Source organism: Olea europaea, chromosome 3 (genome assembly GCF_002742605.1).
Source record: "Olea europaea var. sylvestris chromosome 3, O_europaea_v1, whole genome shotgun sequence".
In the NCBI taxonomy this organism is placed as follows: Eukaryota; Viridiplantae; Streptophyta; class Magnoliopsida; order Lamiales; family Oleaceae; genus Olea; species Olea europaea.
This window is the reverse complement of record NC_036239.1, coordinates 4,934,057-4,946,761: the sequence shown is the minus strand read 5'-3', so window position 1 is coordinate 4,946,761 and position 12,705 is coordinate 4,934,057. Positions and strand designations below refer to the sequence as shown.

Below are 12,705 nucleotides of genomic sequence, written 5' to 3'. Positions count from 1 at the left end.
CTGTCTATTTTCCGCCAAAGTTCACCTTTTTATATCTACCTGAGATTTTTCCTCAATTTCGTATCGCATTGTTTAAGGATTCATCCCCCTTTTTAGATTGATTAGTTATTTATGTGCATTTTGAAGTGATTTTCTTGCTTTTTTCATCTTTTCATGTCTTTTCATGTATTGTGATTTTTCTTTTTTGTTGTCTTGTTCTGGGAGCTTCTAACACACCAGTTGTAAGTACAACTACTGATGTCAAGTTGACTGACACCTCAACTCAGAAAGTTAACCGAGCTGTTCCAAGAGTTCCTTCTAATGTGTCTACTGCATCTCCTACTTCAAATGCTTCAACAGCTAGTTCTGACTCCAAGTCGCCCACGAGACCTGCAAAGGGTATGGCAAACTGGTCCTGCACAGTTGAAGCTGTGGAAGTGGTTTGATCTATTTATTTGTTTTTCATTCTTATTAGAGTGTTAGGTTGGTAGTTTTAATATTCCCATGCTCATAATTAATGATTTTGCAATACTCTTTTTGATGTCTTAGCTCCTGGAGATGCATCAAATCCATTTCTCCTACAATTTGGATCCATAAGTCCTGGTTTTATGAATGCAATGCAGGTATGTGTCAATACCATGAAGGGCAAAAGTATATTTCATTTTTATTTTTACTTCTTTTTTGTTTTGTCATGTCATTTATAAACTCTTGGATCCGAAGGATAGAAGGTTTGTTTTCTCCCAACATTTTGCAGGTACCCGCTCGAACGAGTTCTGCCCCACCCAATTTGGATGAGCAGAAAAGAGATCAGGTTCGTGGTTCTCTCCTTTCTAGTTATTCACCTGGCAGATCAGAGGTTTCTTTCAACTGCCAAAATATAAGAATCTCATGAATCCCTCTTCTGGGATAGAAATATTAAAATAATCAAGAGTTACTATCTGGAGTATTGTGGTGCTTTGGTTCTTTGACGGTATATTAATATATCTTGGAGGGGAAGGGAAGGGAATGAAGTTACAAAGGGAAAGGGTTTTACTGATATAAATTCTTGTTTTGGTGAAGGGGATGGGAGGGCTTCTATCATATAAAGAAGCTGAAGGGAGCAAAATCATTATTCTTCCTTCTCCTTCTATATTAGTCCACATAAAAAAGGGAGCTTTCCTTCCTTTCTGTTCGTTATCCTTATTCTCTGTGATGCACCTATACAGACACATGTCCGACACGTATCGTATCGAATACTCTGACAGGTGATTTTTAAAAAAGCTACTAACACGATATATCGTCGACACGTCGATTGAATTTTTTAAAATTCCGTATTTATATAGTATAAATTTAGTTTTACACTTGTTATTAATTTTTTCTTGAAATCTTTTAAATATACATTTCTATTTGTTATTTACTAATAATTTTGAGATAAAAATGTATAATATTTTTAATAAAAAAAGGAAAGATGATCACGGTAGAGTGCCTGAAGAGTGTTAGTATTCGACAAGTTGGGCAAAGATACGCTACCCTAGTTAAAGTGTCAATGCTACGGAGCTCATTCTAAATGAAGTCTTAACAATTGATTGTCATTTCAGTGATGCTGTATGCTTTTACCCTTCTCACAGTTTCTGATAGTAGCATCTTTGAATATTTTCTTTTGCCTATAAAAATATCAATTAGTGCAATATGCGTCATGCATTTATCAAGCTGAGAACCTCTCAACAGCATAATTAGGCAGTGATTGCTTGATTTTTGTTTGTGATCCTGGTTTGAGGTTACATATAATTCCAGGTTGCACACTGTTTTAATAATGGCATCATTATAGTTGTGGTTGCTAGAATATTGAGGATTGACTTTTAATTCTTTCTGACAGGCTCTTCGTGACTCTCTAAGAGCTGCTCCTGCAATTTCAACTCCATCTGTGCTCGAGCCGCAACTGCCAAAGAAAGATGCAGGGGTTCTTGACCAACCTAATACTGTTGCACCTGTGCCAGTTTGCGAGTTGAAGAGGGATGCGCAAGTTTCAGCTGCGCCTCCTGTGACTCAAACTCAGAAACCTTTTGGACTTCCTGCCCCCAGGATGACTGTGCCAATGCTATTTAACCAGCCGCAGGCTTCTGTTCAATATGGCGAACCTAATCCCCAAATGCATTCTCAGGTCATGTCAGGCATGTCATTACCAATGCCAATGTCAATGCCGATTCCTTTACCTATGGGAAATCCATCAGTTCAGCAGCCAATGTTTGTTTCAAGTCTTCAGCCACACCCAATACATTCTTCAGGTGTCATGCACCAGGGGCAATTGAACTTTTCATCACAATTGAGTCAGCTGCACCCTCAGCTGGGGAACATGGGAATTAATATGGCCCCACAATTTCAGCCGCAGCAGGGTGGAAAATTCAGTGGGACCCGTAAAACTGTAAAGATTACTCATCCTAAGACTCATGAAGAATTGAGACTCGATGGATCAAGTGCTCCGAGATCACATGCTGCTAATCATTCTATGAACTTTTATCCTAATTCTTATAATGTTGATTCCATATATTTTCCAGCTCAAAGTACTGCTCCTCTGAATAGCAGCCAGCTTCCTCCTACTCAGTTGCCATGGTTCTCTAATCAGGTCAGCAGTGTCCTTCCTCAAAGATTCCATTTGATGCCATCTCATTTTCTGTTAATAAAACCCTTGAATCCTCCGCATGACATTGCCCAAACATTTTTTTAGGATGAAGTTGGAATGATCGTGCAAACTGTCTTTCAATTTTTCTGCAGGTGACAGTGAAACCAGCCAGTGGTTCTTATGGTGAGAAAGATATAGTACCATCTACAATAAGTTCCATTGGAATGTCAGAATCTTTGAAACAAAGGCAACATGGAGAAGATTCAGTTCGCTCCGGAAAAAAGGCTGGGCCTTCTTCTTCAAGCTATTTGCAGCAGCCCAAGCATGCTTTAGGAACGTCTTCTACAATGACTCACAGAATAAGCAAGCACTCTGCTAGAGTGTCAGGTCCCATCACTGTGGAGAGTGAAACGTCCAGTACTTCAACTTATGATTCTGTTCCTAATGCTGCTTCTGCATTGACATCAATTAGCTTTGTGGAAGAAGCAAAAAATGAAGTAGCTGTTGTTTCTGATCCTAGAAAATTAGGTAACGGAGGCTTGAAAGATGAGGTATTTTATTGCTTGTGTATTTATCCAATTGTATATATCCTGTCACTTTGAGGCGGTTAAATATGATTTATGAGCAATATGTTACATCCATTTACAGGTTGGTAGACAATCCTCAAGTTTCCTTACTTATTTGTCAGAACCTGAACCTCTTGAAGCTAAGGCTACTTCACTGAGAAGTAGTGTGATGTTGGAAAAGGCTAAGGACTCGCCGTCAACAACTATATCTGCTGCTGTGGGAACTTCTGATTTAAGAAGTGACAGTGCTGAGGAAGCCACTCAAAATTTTGCCACAAAAACTGCAAATGGAAGACAAATAAAGCCCGAGGCAAGGGACAAAATTGAGCTAGGGGAACTAATATCACCTGAGAGTTCTGAACCTGATAACTGTAGTTTGGAGACATCTTTGAAGTCTGTTTCTTTAGAATCTTTGGAAATCATTAATAAAATTGAGGAAAGCTCAGAGGTATCATTCTCCAGTCAGGATGGTGATTTATTAGAAATTGCCCAAAAAAAGATGGAAGAATCTTCAGGTTCTCGCTCAGACGATGATAGGGTGTCTGATAATTTAGTTAGATCGACTTTCATGTCAGATGGTCAAAATGCTGAAAGTCCTGCATTAGTGATTGGTTTGTCTGCTCAGTATGATAAAACCAGTGTTTCAGATGCTTCTTTAAGAGTGCCTGATAGTATGGATACTAAAAAAGTTACTGCTACAAGCTCTGCTATGGTAGATCAAGGGTCTGAACCAAATTCAGTTTCATCTCCTCCTGAATGTGTGTTGGAAAGCGAAAATGAAGGGAGTGAGAATATTGGTAGTGGCATGCTTCCTTCTCAGTCAGGCGTCAAGGAGAAAGTCTTGTCAGAGCAAAATGCAGCAACAAGTACTGTGCCCCGTTCGAAGAAGAAACTAAAAGAATTATGTAGAAAAGCAGAAGCTGCTGGTACTAGTTCTGATCTTTATATGGCATATAAGGGTCCAGAGGAAAAGAAGGAAACTGTAACCTCTGCAGAAAACAGAGAAACCACTTCTAGCACTAGCGACAAGAAAAAAACAGTTAATATGACACAGGACAATGGGACGTTATATGATAGACCTGCTCAGAGTAATGCAGAGCCGGATGATTGGGAAGATGTTGCAGACATCTCTACTCCGAAGTTAGAAACTTTAAAGAATGAAAAACAGGTCAATGATGAAGACGGCTTTGGATTAATGGCTAAAAAGTATTCCCGAGATTTCCTTCAGAAATTTGCTGAGCAATGCACTGATCTTCCCGAGGGTTTTGAAATAACTTCAGACCTAGCTGATGCTCTGATGGTCTCTATTGTCAATGATTCACATGGGCCATACCCTAGTTCTGGGCGAAATGTTGACAGGCCAAATGGGGGATATAGACCAGATCGTCGTGGAATTGGCATGGGAGATGAGGACAAATGGGGTAGATTTCTTGGCCCTCATGTGTCGGGGCGAGGGGAGATGCGGATGGATATTGGTTGTGCTGTTAATGTTATGGGGCTTCGACCTAGCCAAGGAATTAATTATGGTGTTCTAAGGAATCCACGTGCACAAACACCCGGTCAGTATACAGGGGGTATCCTCTCTGGGCCAATGCAATCCCTGCCTCCACAGGGAGGACTGCAAAGGAATAATTCTGATTCTGATAGGTGGCAGCGTGGAACTGCTTTCCAGAAGGGTTTAATGCCTTCTCCTCAGACACCAATGCAGGTGATGCATAAAGCTGAGAAGAAATATGAGATAGGTAAAATTAACGATGAGGAAGAAGCCAAGCAGAGGAAGTTGAAATCTATCTTAAACAAGCTCACTCCCCAAAACTTTGAAAAACTATTTGAGCAAGTCAAGCAAGTGAACATTGACAATGTTGTCACCCTTTCTGGGGTGATTGCACAAATATTTGATAAAGCTTTGACAGAACCCACCTTTTGTGAGATGTATGCCAACTTCTGCTTTCACCTTGCTGCAGAGTTGCCTGATTTGAGTGTGGACAATGAGAGAATCACTTTTAAGAGATTACTCTTGAACAAATGTCAAGAAGAATTTGAGAGAGGAGAAAAAGAAGAAGAGGAGGCTAATAAAGCAGATGAGGAAGGTGAAGCCAAACAGTCAGAAGAGGCAAGAGAGGAGAAGAGACTCCGAGCACGAAGACGCATGTTGGGTAATATCAGATTAATTGGAGAACTGTACAAGAAAAAAATGCTGACGGAGAAAATAATGCACGAGTGTATAAGGAAGTTGTTGGGTCAATATCAGAATCCTGATGAAGAAAATGTTGAAGCTTTGTGCAAATTGATGAGCACAATTGGTGAGATGATAGATCATTCCAGAGCCAAGGAGCACATTGATGCCTATTTTGATAGGATGTTGCAGTTGTCAAATAACATGAGACTGTCGTCCAGAGTAAGGTTTATGCTGAAGGATGCAATAGATCTGAGAAAGAATAAATGGCAGCAGAGGAGGAAAGTTGAAGGTCCGAAAAAGATTGAGGAGGTGCACAGAGATGCTGCTCAAGAACGGCAGGCCCAAACTAGCAGGCTGTCTCGTGCTCCCAGCTTTGGCACTTCTAATAGAAGGGGTCCACCTATGGAGCTTTCTCCTAGAGGTCCCGGTATGTTATCTTCTCCAAGTTCCCAGATAGGTGTTTATCGTGCTGTTTCCCCACATGCACGCAGTTATGGCTCTCAGGATGTTCGATTGGAGGAGAGACATTCCTTTGAGAACAGGATGTCTGTTCCTCTGCCTCAAAGACTCGTTGGTCACGATACTGTAACTCTTGGGCCCCAAGGTGGACTCGCAAGGGGAATGGCTTTCAGGGGGTTGCCACCAGCGCCTAGCATTCCCTTGGCCGAGATGGCAAGTTCTGGGGATTCACAAAGAATTGGACCTGGCCTAAATGGATTCAGTTCTATGCCAGAACGTACAGCATATGGGCAAAGGGAAGATCACACGCCAAGATATTTGCCAGACAAGTTTACTAGTCCGTCAATGTACGACCAATCACATCCACAAGAACGGAACATGAGCCATGGAAACAGAGATGTCATACATAAAGATCATGGTTTTGATAGATCTCTGCCTACTTCTCCAACTACACTAGGCGCCCCCCCAACTCTTATGCCAAACGTTTCTTCGGAAGAGATGTATGATGAAGAGCATTTGCGGGATAAGTCCTTGTCTGCAATCAAAGAATTCTACAGGTATCATTTTGTCTGATTGCTGGTGCTTCATACTTGTCTTGTGATGTTTAAACCACAGATATGCACATGAGATATTATTAATGAGAAAGGAAAAGGGCAAGATGTCCTCGCTCCAAGATGCAAATACAGTTAAGCTTACAGATCCATATGAAAAGAAACATAAAAGGATATGGAATAACCACTGATTTCCCTGCCCTGTTATTGTATTTTAATAAAGAGGTTAAATTCTTCAATGCTATATATCCTTTCTGTTATTTCACCTCGTTTTGTATTGTTGGAGATCGAGTAACAACTCATCTTTGAGAACGAACTTCTATTAGCCATGTAACTATGACTGAGAATTGGCAAAATCATTTTATTATAGCTGATAGTATATCTTCTTCTTCTTTTTCTTGGGTAAGTGCTGCATAAAACAATACCTATGATCCTAATAAGGATCATACCTACATTCTTTAATCTAATGCCATCAATGATTGATATATTAGATAGTTGAGTATAATTTATAGTTGAGCATAGATATTCTTCTGCATTATTTTAGTAGGATTTTGTTGGAACTTGTGATGTGTGCTGTTGCAAATAGATTTTAATTGAAATCTGGTTATCTATGTTATAAAGGTGTCTCAATGTCCCCGTCGTATAGTAATTGTGAGATCATATTTTGGAGAATTGTGTTAAAATTGTTCTCATGCTGGTGGAAGAGTGGCATAGAAGAAAGGGAAATGCTATGAGGTGTATACAATGCATTACACTCCTCTCACATGGAGGGGGGCCCACGAATATTTTATTGTATGTGGGCCCCTCCCTCCATGTGAGGGGGTGTAATGCTATGTCTACACCATTCTGTACACATAGCATTACCCTAGAAGAAAACCAATTACAGTTTAATGACTCAGTTTGGCCTTGATCTCTAGCGAACAATATGTTGGCACTTGATTTCTTATTAGTTTGAAAAATTAGAGGGAAATTCATGTATTGCTAAAAAATTCCTACCGATGCCACAATTTGTATTTGTATTATTTTTATTTTTTATTTCAAAAAGTAAGTAAACAAATGCCAAATACAAGTTTAAAGTTGGAAAGCCATATGTTTGATCAGGAATATTTTGGCGTTCTTGTGCTCTCTATTTTTGGAAACTCCATTTTTTAGGCCAGACGCTTTTTTGCATGCATATATCTACTCGTGTAGTTATGCATATGCATATTGCCCATGATTAGGTATTAAAAAGGCCAATACATTTCTGATTTTAATATTTGGGTAGTTATGGTCATGTTTGTAACCTTGTTTGCATCTGTTTCTCAGGTAGGTACTGGAACAATGACTTTTGAACTGTGATGCTCATTTGATACAGAACCTGGACGTGAATAATGAAAATTTTGTTCCATTCTTGTACTCGACCTCGTGCAAATTTTGTTTATTTGAGGAGGTTGCTGTCGATTAGAATTCAAGAGGGAAGGGTAGTTATCTGCACACAAACAAGAAAATCTACAACCTATTAAGTTTTATCTTTTTTCGTTTAGATTCTATGCCTGTGCTTTATCACAAAGTTCTTGGACAATACTATTACAATTTCTCATAAGTGAGAGTTTAGGTAACTGTGTGCCATTAAAATTTTGCTGTTTTGTGAAATAATCGTGGTCATTAGATATGATGAATAGCTGCTTTGGATCTTTTTCTTGTAAGCGAAAGATGTAGAGCTGGTTGCAATTTCTCTTCTCCTGTTACATGTTATTAGGAGATTGCTGTGTTTTATCTGTTGAATGTTATTTGGATTTACGGTGGTATATGGGAAATCTGTTTTGCCTTTTGAATGGAATGTTATATTCTTTTTGACAATTATATGGATCCCTAAAAAGTCTCGCAGAACCTTTGAAAATAATACCTTTCTTTCAATTTTAACACACATCAACCATTTTGATCACTCCATTCAATTGTGTTAGTAGACTTTTTTTTCTAGTTGAACATTAGTATGGTGAATATCAGATTTTATTAGTTCCCTGGTTCTTTACTGTCTATTCCTTTCTTAAACCTTTTTTTATTAGGATTATTCTTATTTGATTAGATTAAATTGATTACGTGTCTTTTCAGTGCAAATGATGAGAATGAAGTTGCATTCTGCATCAAAGACTTGAATGCCTCGAGCTTCTATCCAACTATGATCTCTATCTGGGTTACTGATTCTTTTGAGCGGAAGGGCATGGAGAGGGATCTTCTAACAAAGCTGCTTATTAATCTTACCAAATCTCGTAGCAACATGATAAGTCAAGATCAGCTCATCGAAGGGTACGCCATGTCTGGTTTATGATGAGTAGTGTAAACTTGTATATGAGAATCATCTTTTGACTGGGTTCTGTTCATATTCTCACTGTTCTGAACAGGTTTGAAGCTGTTCTTGCTAGCTTGGAGGATACCATACATGATGCCCCTAAAGCAGCCGAGTTCCTTGGCCGAATATTTGCAAAAGTCATATTGGAGAATGTCATTTCATTTTCTGAAATTGGAAAGCTGATATACGATGGCGGGGAAGAAAGAGGGCAGCTTGTTGAAACCGGGCTTGCTGCTGAAGTCCTTGGTAGTATCTTGGAGACAATTAAATCGGAAAAGGATGATTCTGTATTGAATGAAATCCGTTCAAATTCTAACCTACAGCTAGAGAACTTCCGGCCACCAGGCTCTAATAAATCGTCGAGAATAGATAAGTTCATCTAGAGGACCCTAGTGATGCTCATTGTATCTGGATGAAGAAATTCACGCCGTCTTTAGGTCACCAGTTATAAATTTTGAGATATATATTTTATTTTTAAGTCAGTGGGGATTCCTGTGGGGAAATCTTCATGTTTTTAAATGACTTCACATAATTTTAACTAGAAATTGCTGAAAAAATATTCTTTGAGCTTCCATTTCAGTCTTTTTTATTTATTTATTCGTATTTTTATATTAATTATTCGAAGTTGTGATTTGGGATGTGAGCGTTGTACAGTTGAGATGGATTGAAATGACAAGGTAGGCATTGAAGAATGTGTGTACAAATTTATGATATGGGAAAAGGATACTGGCTCTAACGTCAATAGAGAGAAATGAAGGAATCTATGAATATATATGTTGATTAACCTGTGCTATTACACCATATTGGAAGAGTGACATGAAAAGAAATTTTTTTTTTCATTGGAATCATTGTTTGAAGTAGCAAGGAAAGAGTATTGCCAACGCATTCATGGATTGCTAAAATATTCTTGCCATATAACTAAAATACAAGAAGCAAAATATTATTCTTCGATGCAAGTTATGCTCCCGTTTGGCCTCCATTCTTTTCAAATTTTAATGGTTGGAATAATATTTTTTTAAAAATGCTTGGTTGAAAATGAATGATTTTTTTTTATTTACGTGTAATATTATTTTATAGAAGATTATGTGGTTGAAAAGAAGAAAGAGAAAAAAAATGAGAAAGAGAATGGGGCCAAATGGGAGCTAAATGAACTCTGAAAAATAAAAAAATAAAAATAGATATTGCTTTGAATTCCATTTAGATCTTGAAGATCTGTTATTCATGCTGATTCAGCAACTTACTTGATTCTTTATTTTGAGTTTTGCTACATAAACAGGGTTAAAAACAAGTTGCACATGTATCGATCTATGATTGGAGAGTTTTATAAAAAAAAAAAAAGGAGCCAACAATTTGCTAACACGTCAGCCTGTTTTTTATTCTGCCTTTCTGCACGTCTGTTTATCATCACACCTTTATTTGTTAGGACTTTCATTTTTTAATTTCTTTTTTACTTATTTTTTGTTTCAGTACGTTGACATTAATATTGGATTGTATAAAGAACTCACTGAAGACTAATTTTAGACTTATTCGTCTATTCACTATACAATAATATCATGTAGATTACAAGTCTTACAACTTGCTTGCCATGTAGATGGAATACATTGGAGATACTCTAAACTTATCAATTTAACTCATAAGAAAGGAACATTAGGAGTAATATATTTAATCAAAGTCAAACATTAATTTTAACTATATATCATGATTACTATTCATTATTATACACATACTTCTTAATACTAACTACTATTTCTCTTACCATTCTTCTTGATAAACCATTTATCAATTTGTCAAGCAGATGCTAAACAATCATTTCAAAGTATGCTAACAGTATTTTTGGACGAAAATTATGATTAGGACATAGGTTTGCTAGTCAATGAAAGGTTAAAGATACAAATATAATGAGAAAATTAAGGATATAAGCCCCTATATGAGCTCCATTATAATTAAGTTTTTGAGAAAAATGTATATTGTAGTAGTAATTTTTTTAAGAATGTGTAGTTAAAAAAAAAAAAAAAAGTTTTGAATTTATATGTAATATTATTTTATTGAAAAATATGTAATTAGAGAGAGAGAGAGAGAGAGAGAGAGAGAGGAATTTTAAAATTAATGGAGCACAAACAAGAGCTAATTATGACACAACGAATAAAAATTGAAGATCTTTAATGTAATTAAAATGTAACATATGTTAAAAAATATGAATATAATCACCCTATAAATCATATCAAAAGAATGATAAGTTGGTTCTCAACTTTCAAAATGAGCAATTTGATCTCCAACATTTCATAATAGTTACACAACCAATCCTCAAAAAATGAAACAGTCTAAAATCAAAATCTTTATTGATTTATCACGATATCCTCATGAGATGTGCCTTTGGTTCAAATTTTGTTAAAAAAATAAAATAAAATTTTCATAAATTTGAACACTAGGGTCATGCAACAATTTATAACAAATTTTGATGGTTTCGATCATTGGTATAATTATGCAGCTATGTTAACATGTTGATGATCAACTTGTTACTTTTTCAAACTTTTAAATCAAATTACTATTCAAGTAATCAGTTGGGGACCAATAGCACAATTTCCCAATTTAAAATCATTCAGTATTTTTTATTTTTCTTTTTCTTATTTCTTTTTCGTATTCATCTGAGTCTTATTTGGACTACTGCACCATGTAACCTTTTTGGATTATAATAATGTTATTTGTAGGCAATTGTTGCTTACCCATTAACAATCAATGTGACATGATGTTCTCAGTCGTCAAGACTTTGGAAGAACAAGAAAGGGTTTTAGATACTCATAGAGATAAGGAACACACTTCTTTTATTTAATAAAAGAGCTGGACTCAAATCTATCTTTCAATGAAGGAGTGCCTCTTATATAGAGGAGGAGACCCTTCATTCATGATAATACAATCGACATTAATACAATAATTTTACAATAGAACAAATGACTCATCACTACTTTTGATAAAGTAGGATAAGATAACTGATACAAAGATAATAATTACACAAGAAGACAAACGACTTACCTCTGCTTTTGTTAAAGTAGGGTAATGGTCCTGCACAAGTATAATAATGTTACATGACGCCAAAGTACCTTTTAAAAGCAAAGAGTCTGCTTTTAAAAAGGACATTTATTACAAAGGACAAAAGGATAAAATTTTCACATGTGCTGAGTCATCATGGTGTTCCAAGATTTACTGCTCGTCCAGGTACATCTGAATAATCTAAATCAGAGGGGAGTCCATATTGTTTCTACTAAGGCCAATTTTTTGTATCATTCTTTTCTTCGAAGAGTTTTTCTTCCAATTTTTCAAGATTATCTGGGTCTGTTGGATCAAAATCATATGACCGTGTTCCATAGTCATATGGATCTTAAGAGATCTGGAAAACACTGCTATTTAGGTCTAGATATTTTGAAGTTGAAGTTTGGTTGCTTGGTCCTGATTTGTCTTCATCCATTTTATCAATTTTCAATTTTCATTAATTCATTTCAAAGATTTTCACGAAGTTGTTGTCCTTTTGGTATTGTTTCTGGATACCCAAACGTTTCTCCAAGACATTGGTGTAGCCTTCCTAAGAAAAGCTGGTTCCAATGGGTCATATTATTTTCCCATAAAGCAGATGGATAGTGACCAAATATCTGTCCAAAGAGTTGACACTGTGATTCTCCATGTTTTTTAATATCCTACTCGATCCTGGCTGCATGGTCCAAAGGCAAAACTTTCCATGGAGCATCATCATCCATGTGTGGCCAAATTTGGGGAAGAATTGTCTGGTTGATTTTGGCCATTCTCCTTTGAAACTCCTTTGGATACCTTTCCTAATCTTGGTGTAGATTGAAAGGTTGGACTACGTATTCTTTAGCATGAGAAAAATGCTCATATGAACCTGCATATGTGAAATAACCTTGTCTTTGAAAAACCAAGATTACAAAAACATTGTTCTAAGAAGTTCTCGGGTCTCTGAATTTTAAAGAAAATGTTTCAAAATATTTTTGTTTGATGAGAAATAGGATAAAACCATTCGAAGAATTTCTTGA

General features: G+C 36.7%; 1 protein-coding gene across 3 annotated transcripts in view; it reads left to right on the top strand.

Moving 5' to 3' along the window:
• Positions 1–9,241, top strand: part of LOC111383260 (eukaryotic translation initiation factor 4G-like) — a 10,604-nt gene extending 1,363 nt beyond the window's left edge. The window contains exons 4-11 of one of the 3 annotated variants that reach the window (XM_023007348.1): positions 220–378; positions 529–602; positions 734–790; positions 1,835–2,581; positions 2,731–3,129; positions 3,227–6,339; positions 8,425–8,619; positions 8,715–9,241. In XM_023007348.1, the coding sequence (XP_022863116.1) occupies positions 220–378; positions 529–602; positions 734–790; positions 1,835–2,581; positions 2,731–3,129; positions 3,227–6,339; positions 8,425–8,619; positions 8,715–9,045 (5,075 nt within the window). In that variant the 3' untranslated portion in view covers positions 9,046–9,241. Of the gene's footprint in view, positions 1–204; positions 379–528; positions 603–733; positions 791–1,834; positions 2,582–2,730; positions 3,130–3,226; positions 6,340–7,638; positions 8,392–8,424; positions 8,620–8,714 lie in introns of those variants that run through there. The other 2 variants (XM_023007340.1, XM_023007353.1) reach the window with 2 other exon arrangements.
• Positions 9,242–12,705: the final 3,464 nt, after the last annotated feature.